At 41.5% G+C, this 13,339-nt stretch overlaps 1 protein-coding gene across 1 annotated transcript in view; it reads right to left on the minus strand.

Moving 5' to 3' along the window:
* Positions 1–712: 712 nt before the first annotated feature.
* Positions 713–13,339, minus strand: part of GCNA (germ cell nuclear acidic peptidase) — a 46,786-nt gene continuing 34,159 nt past the window's right edge. Inside the window, exon 12 of the mRNA XM_044306681.1 lies at positions 713–2,246. Coding sequence (XP_044162616.1) covers positions 2,000–2,246 — 247 coding nt within the window. The 3' untranslated portion in view covers positions 713–1,999. The remainder of the gene's footprint in view (positions 2,247–13,339) is intronic.

The raw sequence follows: 13,339 nt of genomic DNA on the forward strand, positions 1-13,339 counted from the left end.
TGTGACCAGTGCCATAGGTAGAGAAGGCACAAGCTTGTCGGGTGGCGGCAGATGGGTGGTTCCCCGTGCCACCTTTTATTCTGTCCTTGCTAATGTGGGGTGTTAGGGGGAATGCCGCTTTTCTGCCAGGCGAATAATCCTGGGCACAAGTTGGTCTAAAAAGAAAGACCTACAGAGAAGAGGTCTGCCTCCTACAGACACTAATCTAAAACTGATCTGCTCAGTGCCTGCAGGAAGGGTATAGCTGGTGGGAAGAGTTAACACTTTTTACTTAGTGTCTCTACTAGTGGCAGCAGCTATACCCAAGGTCTTTGCTGTGTCCCCCAATGACACAGATTTTATAGATTGCAAACCTGGGGCTGATGGACGGCCTCACTTAATTTCGATGGTCATAAAAATAAAAATAAAAAGGGGATAAACAGTTGGGTTACCAGTTGCTACGAAGTCTGTTACTAGAGCTAGGATACAGGAATTCAGATGTAGTATCATATCTATTCAAGAGAAAGCATAGATTTAAAAAAAAATATATAAAAAAATAAATGCCCTTGCATAAGGCTCATTTTATAAATATTTAGCAAAAATGTATTGGCTGATGAATCCCGGCTTCTATCCCTATATAAAATAGGAACAGATTGTCTAAAGTTTTTTTTATTAATAGTAAAAATAAAAACAGACATTAAGAAGGAACAAACAGTAAAGCTACGACAACTCACAGATATCAAACACAATAGCCTGACAACTTTACACAATTCACTCTGTTAAAAATACCCCGTCACCACAAAATGCAATACAATCTGCAGGCAGCATGTTACAGAGCAACAGGAGCTGAACAGATTGATGTCGTTTTCTGGGGGGAAAAAATTCAATAAAACTTGTAATTTATACATTTATCTCTCAGCTTTTTTTTATTCAGTTGTACACGAAGGTAATCTTAACAATGTGTTTGCCAACATTCCCTGTATGTGTATACAGAGATAGCTGTCAGTCACTGATAGCTGTGCACAACAATGGTATTCAGTTCAGAAAGAGCAGAGATTTAAATGTATAAAATTACGCGTACTCTTTTCCCATAAATCTACATATCAATCTGCTCAACTACTCCTTCTCTATAACATGCTGCCTGCAGATTGCACAGCATTTTGTGCCAACAGGTTCTCTTTAAAGAAGACCTTTCACGGTGGTACAAACTGGTATGCTTACCACATAGTGTGGCCCCATAGTGTGTGCCAGTGTCTGATATGTTCATTTAGAACATCAGTACAGGAAAGAGGAGACACATTGCTTTCTCAATGTGCGTCTCCTTCTCCCTGACTGACACCATCCAATCGCTGCGGACTGCGTCACAGCCAGGGAGAAAAGAAAAAACAGCTCCCCATCTCCCTGGCTGTGACACGGTCTGCTGCAATTGACAGCGTCGCAGCCTGCCAAATGAGAAGACTACATGTCTATTCCTCCTTGTAGCAATGGTCTAAATTAACATATCTGGCGCCAAAAACCAGCAAGGAGCACAGTGGCAGAATGGAGTTGTTTTTTTGGCGGGGGAGGGGGGGGCCATACTATCTGGTAAGCATACCAGTTTTTAACACAATCCCATGAAAGCTACGCTATAACGGCAGCCTGTCACCAGGAAATTCACTGCTAAACTAGACAATGCCTAGTAGGGCTAGCTAAGCTGAATGTAATGCTTCACTTGGGGAGCTTTTGCTTCATTTTAGAGAAAAAATACTTTTACTCATGCAAATGAGGGGAAGAGGGCACCAAGGGTGGCCTCAAGTCACTCTGTGCACCCTTGCTCCCCCTGCTTCCTCCATCAATTTCCTGCCTCTCCTTGACTGACAGGACAAGGACAAGAGTCCTGGTTAGTCATCACACCTAGCCCTGTCAATCAAGAAGGAGAGGGAGAGACTGGAAAAGGAAGAACAAGAATGAACTAACTAGGTTGACTCGTCTCATAATTAAGACACAACTTCACATTTAAAAAAGTTCACATTCATGATAGTCAACTGGAAATTTTTGCCTTGCTGGAAAAATCAGAACTAAGCTTCCGCATCACTTCTGCATGGCTCATTCCGGCCATTTCTTTCTTTGTAGACCCATAGTTCTCTTTAACAAATTTTGCAAATGGAGTTAGCTGATAAACAGAGGGACTTCCATCTTTTCGGGATGTGGTCTGTAGCACAAGTGTTCCCTTACATAAAGCACAGACAAATTTCTCTGTGTCTAGAGACTTTGAGTGGCGTCCAATTCTAGAGAGGAAAAGGTCATTGGTTAGTAGGCACAAATTAGGCAAGGTTGAGTAAGACAATTTGGTATTTGACTGCATTTACACATAGCTAGAGGATGGGAAAATTTTATAAGTATTTCTGGCTATGCATTCCATAGTTGTGGTAAAATTGGACAAAACTTGTGTAATTTGTCAGTCTGCTACTTCAATCAGAGTCGGGGGGGGGGGGGGGGGGGGGCCATGAGAGGCTGGCTGCCATGGTCAGCCCCTTGCTGTTGTGTGCACAAAGCACAGGGCAGCAGGGAGAGTGTAAAGTCCTATTCACCCTAATAGAGCTTTATTAGGGTGAATATGACAAGGGTTCTACCCCTTAAGGAGGCTAATAGTTATTAAATAAAAAAGTAAAAGTTTAAACCCCTCCCCCCAAATATAGAAAACAATATATCACGATACATATCACATATCGCACATGCTTAAAATTATATCGCAATATAGATTTTAGGCCATATCGCCCACCCCCACGTCAAGATATTCAAAACTGATTTTACAAACTTTGTTAACACTTTAGGTGTTCCACAAGAATTAATGGAATATAGAGATACAATTTCAATATTTCACTTTTTTGGCAGATTTTCAATTTTAATAGATTTTTTTTCAGTTACAAAGCAAGGGTTAACAGCCAAACCAAACTCAATATTTATGGCCCTGATTCTGTAGTGTACAGAAACACCCCATATGTGGTCTTAAACTGCTGTAAGGGCACACAGCAGGGCGCAGTAGAAAAGGAACGCCATTTGGCTTTTGGAAGGCAGATTTTGCTGGATTGGTTTATCAGACACCATCCCATTTGAAGCCCCCGATGCACCCCTAGAGTAGAAACGCCAATAAAGTTACCCCATTTTGGAAACCGCGGGATAAGGTGGCAGTTTTGTTGGTACTATTTTAGGGTACATATGATTTTTGGTTGCTCTATATTACACTTTTTGCGAGTCACAGTAACAAATAGAAATTCTGAAATGTCATCTCCATTTGTGGCACACTTAACCGCCTCCGGAACGCCTAACGGAGATCTGCGGTCCGGGGGCGGCAGCTGTGCGCTCAACGACGCATCGGCGCGTCATCTCGCGATAGCAGAGATTTCCTGTGAACGCGCGCACACAGGCGCGCGCGTTTACAGGAACTGAAGGTAAGCGAGTGGATCTCCAGCCTGCCAGCGGCGATCGTTCGCTGGCAGGCTGGAGATGTGATTTTTTTTTAACCCCCAACAGGTATATTAGACGCTGTTTTGATAACAGCGTCTAATATACCTGCTACCCGGTCCTCTGGTGGTCCCTTTTGTTTGGATCGACCACCAGAGGACACAGGTAGCTGTGTAAAGTAGCACCAACCACCACCTACACTACACTCCCCCCTGTCACTTATTAACCCCTTATGAACCCCTGATCACTTAATATAGACTCATTGATCACCCCCCTGTCATGCTCCATTCAGACGTCAGTATGATTTTTACGGATCCATGGATCGGATCTGCAAAACACATACGGACGTCTGAATGGAGCCTTACAGGGGGGTGATCAATGACAAGGGGGTGTTCACGCATATAGACTTCCTGATCACTTCCTTGTCCTTGATCATCCCCCGTAAGGCTCCATTCAGATGTCCGTTTGATTTTTACGGATCCACAGATACATGGATCGGATCCGCAAAACACATACGGACGTCTGAATGGAGCCTTACAGGGGGGTGATCAAGGACAAGGGGGTGATCACCCATATAGACTCCCTGATCACCCCCCTGCCATTGATCACCCCCCTGTAAGGCTCCATTCAGACGTCCGTATGCGTTTTGCAGATCCAATCCATGTATCCGTGGATCCGTAAAAATCATACAGACGTCTGAATGGAGCCTTACAGGGGGGTGATCACCCATATAGACTCCCTGATCACCCCCTGTAAGGCTCCATTCAGACAATTCTTTTGGCTTAAGTTAGCGGAAATTGTTTTTTTTTTTGTTTTTGTTTTTTCTTACCAAGTCTCATATTCTACTAACTTGTGTCAAAAAAAAAAAATCTCACATGAACTCACCATACCCCTCACGGAATCCAAATGCATAACATTTTTTAAACATTTATATTCCAGACTTCTTCTCACGCTTTAGGGCCCCTAAAATGCCAGGGCAGTATAAATACCCAACATGTGACCCCATTTCGGAAAGAAGACACCCCAAGGTATTCCGTGAGGGGCATATTGAGTCCATGAAAGATTGAAATTTTTGTCCCAAGTTAGCGGAAAGGGAGACTGAGAAAATACAAAAAAAAAAAAAAAAAGAAAATAAATTTCCGCTAACTTGTGCCAGAAAAAAAAAAAAAAAATTCTATGAACTCGCCATGCCCCTCATTGAATACCTTGGGGTGTCTTCTTTCCAAAATGGGGTCACATGTGGGGTATATATACTGCCCTGGATTTTTAGGGGCCAGAAAGCGTGAGAAGTCTGGGATCCAAATGTCTAAAAATGCCCTCCTAAAAGGAATTTGGGCCGCTTTGCGCATCTAGGCTGCAAAAAAGTGTCACACATGTGGTATCGCCGTACTCAGGAGAAGTTGGGGAATGTGTTTTGGGGCGTCATTTTACATATACCCATGCTGGGCGAGATAAATATCTTGGCAAAAGACAACATTTCCCATTTTTTATACAAAGTTGGCATTTGACCAAGATATTTCTCACCCAGCATGGGTATATGTAAAATGACACCCCAAAACACATTCCCCAACTTCTCCCGAGTACGGCGATACCAGATGTGTGAAACTTTTTTGCAGCCTAGGTGGGCAAAGGGGCACACATTCCAAAAGAGCACCTTTCGGATTTCACCGGTCATTTTTTTTTTTACAGATTTTGATTGCAAACTACTTCTCACGCATATGGGCCCCTAAAATGCCAGGGCAGTATAACTACCCCACAAGTGACCCCATTTTGGAAAGAAGACACCTCAGGGTATTCCGTGAGGGGCATGGCGAGTTCCTAGAATTTTTTATTTTTTGTCACAAGTTAGTGGAATATGAGACTTTGTAAGAAAAAAATAAAAAATCATCATTTTCCGCTAACTTGTGACAAAAAATAAAAAGTTCTATGAACTCACTATGCCCATCAGTGAATACCTTAGGGTGTCTACTTTCCGAAATGGGGTCATTTGTGGGGTGTTTGTACTGTCTGGGCATTGTAGAACCTCAGGAAACATGACAGGTGCTCAGAAAGTCAGAGCTGCTTCAAAAAGCGGAAATTCACATTTTTGTACCATAGTTTGTAAACGCTATAACTTTTACCCAAACCATTTTTATTTTTACCCAAACTTTTTTTTATCAAAGACATGTAGAACAATTTAGCGAAAAATTTATATATGGATGTCGTTTTTTTTTAACAAAATTTTACAACTGAAAAATTTAATTTTTTTGCAAAAAAAAAAAAATCGTAAAATTTTGATTAATAACAGAAAAAGTAAAAATGTCAGCAGCAATGAAATACCACCAAATGAAAGCTCTATTAGCGAGAAGAAAAGGAGGTAAAATTCATTTGGGTGGTAAGTTGCATGACCGAGCAATAAACAGTGAAAGTAGTGTAGTGTAGAAGTGTAAAAAGTGGCCTGGTCATTAAGGGTTTTTTAGCTAGCGGGGTTGAAGTGGTTAAAGGGTTAACAAAGTTTGTAAAATCAGTTTTGAATACCTTGAGGGGTGTAGTTTCTTAAATTGGGTAACTTTTTGGAGTTTCTACTCTAGGGGTGCATCAGGGGGGCTTCAAATGGGACATGGTGTCAAAAAACCAGTCCAGCAAAAACTTCCTTCCAAAAACCACATGGCGTTCCTTTCGTTCTGTGCCCTGCCGTTTGGCCATACAGCCGTTTACGACCACATATGGGTCATTTATGTAAACTACAGAATCAGGGCAATAGAGTTTTGTCTGTTAACCATAAAAATTTGACAAAACATAGCTGTTTTGGCACAGTTTATTTTTTATTATTTACAACATTCATCTGACAGGCTAGATCATCTGCTATTTTTTATAGAGCAGGTTCTTCCGGACACGGCGATAGCTAATATGTATGCTTTTTTTTATTTATTTAGGTTTTACACAATATTTTTTAAACAAAAAAATAAAATAAAAAATCATGTTTTAGTGTCTCCATAGTCTAAGAGCCATAGTTTTTTCAGTTTTTAGGCGATTGGCACTATTTTGGGGTGCATATGACTTTGATCGCTTGCCATTACATTTTGCGATGTAAGGCAACAAAAATTTGGGACACCGTTTTTATACATTTTATTTTTTACAGTGTTCATTTGAGGGGTTAGGTCATGTGGTATTTTTTATAGAGCAGGTTCTTACGGATGTGGCAATACCTAATATGTATACCTTTTTTTATTTATGTTTTACACAATATTTTTCAAACAAAAAACAAACATGTTTCAGTGTCTCCATAGTCTGAGAGCCATAGTTTAATTTTTGGGCGATTGTCTTATGTATAGTATCATTTTTTGCGGGATGAGGTAACGTTAGATTGGCACCATTGTGGGGGCATACGCCTTTTTGATCGCTTGGTGTGGCACTTTTAGTGATATAAGGTGAAAAAACAAATGTTTTTTAGCACAGATTTTATTTTTTGACAGTGTTCACCTGAGGGGTTATGTCATATTTTTATAGAGCCGGTCTTTACAGACGTGGCGATATTTAATATGTATACTTTATTTTTACACAATATTTTTTTATTTATTTTTTTAAATCATGTTTTAGTGTCTCCATAGTCAGAGTCATTGTTTTTGGGCGATTGTCTTAGGTAGAGAATCATTTTTGTGGGATGAGATGACTGTTAGATTGGCACTATTTTCAGGGGCATACGACTTTTTGATCGCTTGCTATTACACTTTTTGTGATGTAAGGCTTTTTTTTTACACTGTTTTTTATTTTTTTACGGTGTTCACCTCAGGGTTTAGATCGTGTGGTATTTTATAGAGCAGGTTCTTACGGACACGGTGATACCCAATATGTATACTTTAAATTATTTTTTACATTCAACATAAAGGATTTTTGAAACAAAAATAAATCAATCATGTTTTAGTCTGAGAGCCATAGTTTTTTTTTTTTCTTTTGGCCATTGTCTCATGTAGGGGCTCATTTTTTGCGGGATGAGGTGACTGGTATTATTTTGGCGTAGATACAACTTTTTTGATCACCTTAACCTTTTTTGGGAAGTAAGGTGGGCAAAATTTCAATATCCGTTTTAATTTTTTTTTTTTTTATGGCGTTCACCGTGCGGGGAAAGTTTAGCAGAAGTCTGATCAGCACCATGGACAGCCGGAAGCCTGTGAAGGTGTCCGGTTGCCATGGCAACCATCACTTGCTGCCACAACAAAGCAGCAGGTGATGAGGAGGGAGGGAGGGGGGCCCCCAAGTGTGCATTGACCCAGGGTGCCTGCTGATTGATTTCAGCAGGCACCCAGTGGGTAAAAAATGGTTAAGCGATGAAAAGGAGAAAGCTGGGGAGCAGAGACGATTGAAAGTATATGGGTCCCCAAGACAAGAGGCGACAAAGGCATGGGGAGAGCGGGATTATAAACTGGACAGATTTCTTCAGGCCTCGGCTTCTGCAGTGAGTAAGGGTCAGGCTAGGTCCAAAACTCAAACAAAAAATCAGACTATGGATAACGAGGACAGAGAAGAGATGCTCCCATTAGATACCTCCCAATTCCCCACGCTTGAGAATATTATGTTAGCAGTAAGTCCAATAGCACGCTGGAGAGGATTATGAAACAAATGGGGGAATTAAAAGCAGAGGTACAGCTGGTTAGACATGATTGTAGGAAAGTTAGCGAAAGAGTGAAACAAACAGAACAAAGAATTAGTGATTTGGAAGATCAAGTCTTTATCATAACCATTAACCTGAAGAGCTTGAAGCTGGAAAATGACGCCCTTAACCACTTTACGTCCGCCCATAGGATATAAACGTCCTATGGGTGGACCTCTATTTCTGAAAGCACGTTTTAAAACGTCCTTTCAGAAATAGCAGCTGCACGCTAATCGTGCAGCTGCTGATCGGGTTGCCCGCTGTCAGTGACAGCAGGGCAACCCAGAGATAAGGCAGGGACAGTTCCCAGGTGTCCCTGCCTTCTAGATCGCTGCAGACACAGCGCTGTGTATGCAGAGCAGGAAGCGCTATGCGCTTCCTGTTCCGGCCCGGCGGTCATGTGACCGCCGGGACCGGAGAGTGCAGGAGCTCTGTGAGGTCTCTCACAGACCTCGATCAGCCCTGCTCTGAGGCTGTACAGCGCAGAATCACGCTGTACAGCCTCTCTGGGGGTGCATTTCTTCTGTAACTGGGGCGACTATGTCAGCCCCAGTTACAGGAGAAATCAACAGTGAAAAAAAAAAAGAAAAAGTGAAGCAAATGTCCCCCAGAGGTCTTGTATGACCTTATGGGGGACGAAAAGTGTAAAAAAAAAATAAAAAAAAATAAAGGGTTGAAAAAATAAAATAAAAAAAAGTTTCACATGTAAAAAAAAAAAAAGGTCCCCAAGTAAGGAATAAATATAAATTTAAAAATAGAAAAAATAAAATAGACATATTTGGTATTGCCGCGTCCGTAAAAACCAGCTCTATAAAAATATCACATGAGCTAACCCCTCAGATGAACACCGTAAAAAAAATTAAATAAAAACTGTCAAAACAAGCAATTTTTGTCACCTTGCATCACAAAAGGTGCAACACCAAGTGATCAAAAACGCGTATGTCCCACAAAATGGTACCAATAAAACAGTCACCTCATCCCACAAAAAATGAGCCCCTACATAAGAAAATCTCTCAAAAAATAAAAAAAACTATAGCTCTTAGAACATGGAGACACTAAAACATAATTTTTTGGTTTCAAAAATGCTATTATTGTGTTAAAGTGAAACAAATCAAAAAAAGTATACATATTAGGTATTGCCGCGTCCGTAAAAACCAGCTCTATAAAAATATCACATGAGCTAACCCCTCAAATTAACACCGTAAAAAAAAACAAAAAAAAACTGGGTCAAAACAAGCAATTTTTGTCACCTTGCATCACAAAAGGTGCAACACCAAGTGATCAAAAACGCGTATGTCCCACAAAATGGTACCAATAAAACCGTCACCTCATCCCGCAAAAAATGAGCCCCTACATAAGAAAATCTCTCAAAAAAAAAAATACTATAGCTCTCAGAACATGGACACATTAAAACATAATTTTTTTGTTTCAAAAATGCTATTATTGTGTAAAACTTTAATAAATGAGAAAAAGTATACATATTAGGTATCGCCACGTCCGTAACAATCTGCTCTATAAAAATGTCACTTGACTGAACCCCTGAGGTGAACGCTGTAAAAATAAATAAATAGAAACTGTGCTAAAACAACCAATTTTTTGGTCACCTTGCCCCATAAAGTGTTATAATGAATGATCAAAAAATCATATGTACCCAAAAATAGTACTAATAAAACTGGCACCTTATCCCTAGTTTCCAAAATGGGGTCACTTCTTGGGAGTTTCTACTGTAAGGGTGCATCAGGGGGCTTCAAATGGAACATGGCATCTAAAAACCATGTGGAGTTCCTTTTCTTCTGCGCCCTGCCGTGTGCCCATACAGCAGTTTATGACCACATGTGGGGTGTTTCTGTAAACCGCAGAATCTGGGTAATAAATATTGAGTTTTGTTTGGCTGTTAACCATCGATGTGTTAAAGAAAAAATTGGATTAAAATAGAAAATCTGCCAAAAAAGTGAAATTTAAAAATTTGATCTCCATTTTCCTTTAATTCTTGTGGAACGCCTAAAGGGTTAACAAAGTTTGTAAAATCTGTTTTGAATACCTTGAGGGGTGTAGTTTCTACAATGGGGTCATTTATGGGGGTATCCACTATGTAAGCCCCACAAAGTGACTTCAGACCTGAACTGATCCTTATAAAGTGGGTTTTGGCAATTTTCTTAAACATTTTAAGAATTTCTTCTAAACTTCTAAGTCTTCTAACGTCCTAAAAAAATAAAATTACATTTCTAAAATGATGCCAACATAAAGTAGACATATGGGGAATGTTAAGTAATAAATATTTTATGAGGTATCACTTTCTGTTTTAAAAGCAGAGAAATAGAAATTTAGAAAATTGCGAATTTTTCTAATTTTGGGGTAAATTTGGGATTTTTTCATAAATAAAGGTGAAATATTTTGACTCAAATTTATGACTATCATGAAGTACAATGTGTCACGAGAAAACAATCTCTGAATGACTTGGATAAATAAAGGCGTTCCAAAGTTATTACCACATAAAGTGAGACATGTCAGTTTTGCAAAATTAGGCCTGGTCAGGAAGGGGGCAAATGGCCCAGATGGGAAGTGGTTAATAAGAAACTTGTAGAGATGGAAGACAGGGATAGGAGGTCTAACATTAGATTGATAGGAACACTGGAAAAAACGAAGGGTGTAGATTGTACACATTTAAGATTGCTTCAGTCCGTGGAAATTAATGGATCAAAAGTGTCAATATTGCCGGATTATTCATTCGTAACTCAAAAAGAGAAATGTATTGCCATTAGGCCGAATGCACACGGCCGTTGTTCACGGCCGTGAGCGGTCCGTGGAACCACGGCCTGGATTCCTGCTGAGAGCAGGAGCGCACGGCGTCATAGCAACCAATGACGCCGTGCGCCCCTGCTCTCAGCAGGAATCCAGGCCGCGGTTCCACGGACCGCTCACGGCCGTGAACAACGGCCGTGTGCATTCGGCCTTAAGCAGAGATTGCACCTGGCTGGAATAAATTATACCCTTCTGTATCCTGCTAAGCTCCAAATTGTGTAGAAGGGCAAAGTGAGTTTTTTTTCCCTCTGCTCAGGAAGTTAATAATTGGTCAGAAATTGAGGGTTTGGGTTGATTTGTTGCAGGAAAACTGATGGAGGGGGAGGGAGGAGGAATTTGCACTAGAGCATTAGGGTGTTAAATCCCTTTGGGGGAAGGATACACCATGAGTGGGGGGGGGGGGGGGGGGAGTTATTCTTTTTTCTCTCTTCTCAGGATTGTGCCATGTGTTTTGTTATTGAATTACTATAAAAGAAAATGAATTCAGCAATCAAAATGTTGTCATGGAATGCAAGATGGTTGGGTTAGAAAATAAGGAATTACGCTGTCTTCTGTTAGGCCCCTTGCAGACGAGCGTGTCTGGATTAGGTCTGGATGTGTCAGTTTTGACAGATTGCGTTCCGATGTTCAGTTTTTATTGCGCAGGTGCAATGAGTTTTGCACGCGCGTGGTAAAAAAAAAAAAATGACTCTGGTACCCAGACCCGAACTTCACTGAAATTCAGGTTTGGGTTAGATGTTCTGTAGATTTTATTATTTTCCCTTATAACATTGTTATAAAAGGGAAAATAGCATTCTTAATACAGAATGCTTACTAAAATGTCTTTAGGGGTTAAAAAAAAAAAGTAAAAAAAAAGTAAAAAAAAAAATAAATAACTCGCCTCATCCTGTTGTTCACACAGCCAGCATCATCATCTTTCAGGACCTGCCAAGAGGACCTTTGATGACAATCACACTCAACACGTGGTGAATGTGGTGATGTCAGCGCAGGTCCTGCTGAATGAAGACCAAAATCTTATATCTTCATTCAGCATGACCTGCGCTGACATCACCATGCTCAACAAGTTTACGTCAAAGGTCCTTTGGCAGGTCCGGAAAGAAGAAAGAAGACAATGCCGTCTGCGCGAACAGGATGAAGAGAGTTAATTTTTATTTTATTTTTTTAACCCCTAAAGCCACATTTTAGTAAGCATTCTGTATTAAAGGGAGTCTGTCACCAGATTGTGACCTTATAGACCGCTTACATAGCGCTCTAGCATAGCAATCCATGATTCTAATGGTACCTTTGATGCTTGCTTCTGAAGTTCCCTCAAGGCAAAAACTGAGACTTTTATTCATATGTAAATTAGGGCTCACAAGTGCCCAGGGAGGGGTTCACCTCAGAGCCCAGGCTGTTCTGCCTCTTTTCGTCATATCCCCGCCCCAGCCTCTTCCTCTGCCCGCCCCGCTCTTCCTTTGCATCCTTCTCTGCAGCCAGATCCCGCGCCTGCGCTATCCATTGCTTGGCCGGGTATGGTTCAGCACTTGCAGACTGAAACCATCGTGCAATTGCCACCTTGGAGGCCGCCCACTCCTTTCGAGGACCCTCTGGAATAACAAAGGGGATCCGTACGGCAGAAGGAACCAGAGGCTGCTAAATAGAGCTTCAGAGCTTTGACAACGACCAAATGGTGTAACTCCTTTTCCTTAGGGTGTGAAGGAGATGGGCACCGTCAGGGAAGGACACGTTTCTTGTTAAAACGGAAGTCAGAGACCACCTTTGGAAGAAAGGATGGGACAGGCCGGCAAACCACCTTGTCCCTATAAATAACCAGGAAGGGTTCTCTGTAGAGAGCACTGCCAACTCAGACACTGTCTGATGAAAGTGATAGCAACCAGAAAGAACAATCTTCCAGGACAGGAGTAGGAGAGAATCTCCCGCCAGGGCTCCAGGAGAAGCCTCGAGCGTTGAGAGTACTAAACTCAGGTCCCAAAGCAGTAAGGGAGGAAGGTACGGAGGAACCGTATGTGCCACTCCCTGAACAAAAGGTCCTTACCAGCCCCAGGGGGGGCCAGAGGGCGCTGGAAAAGAATAGAAGCGCCAACACCTGACCCTTCAAGAACTAAGGCCAGATCAAGGTCCAACCCTGATGAAAGGACAGGATCGTGGGGAGAGAAAAAACAAAGTGGCGGAACATTTCGGTTTCCACACAAACCCAGGAAGGACCTGCAGGTCCTGAATAGATCCGGGACGATACAGGCTTGCGGATGACATCCGCCAAAAAAACTCTTTGCGTAGAATGGCAGTCTAAATAGCCACACCAGCAAACAAAGATGAAAATACTAATGGAAGATCGGACTCTGCAAAAGAAGGCCATCTCTGAGTGGCAGTGACCATGTATGTCTCCTAGAAGGAGAACGAGATTGGCGTACCACGTGTCACGGCCAATCCCCAGGGAGACTATCCTCCATCCTGATCTTCCGTAGAACCGGCACTGGCGCAACT

Source organism: Bufo gargarizans, chromosome 9 (assembly GCF_014858855.1).
Source record: "Bufo gargarizans isolate SCDJY-AF-19 chromosome 9, ASM1485885v1, whole genome shotgun sequence".
NCBI lineage: Eukaryota > Metazoa > Chordata > Amphibia > Anura > Bufonidae > Bufo > Bufo gargarizans.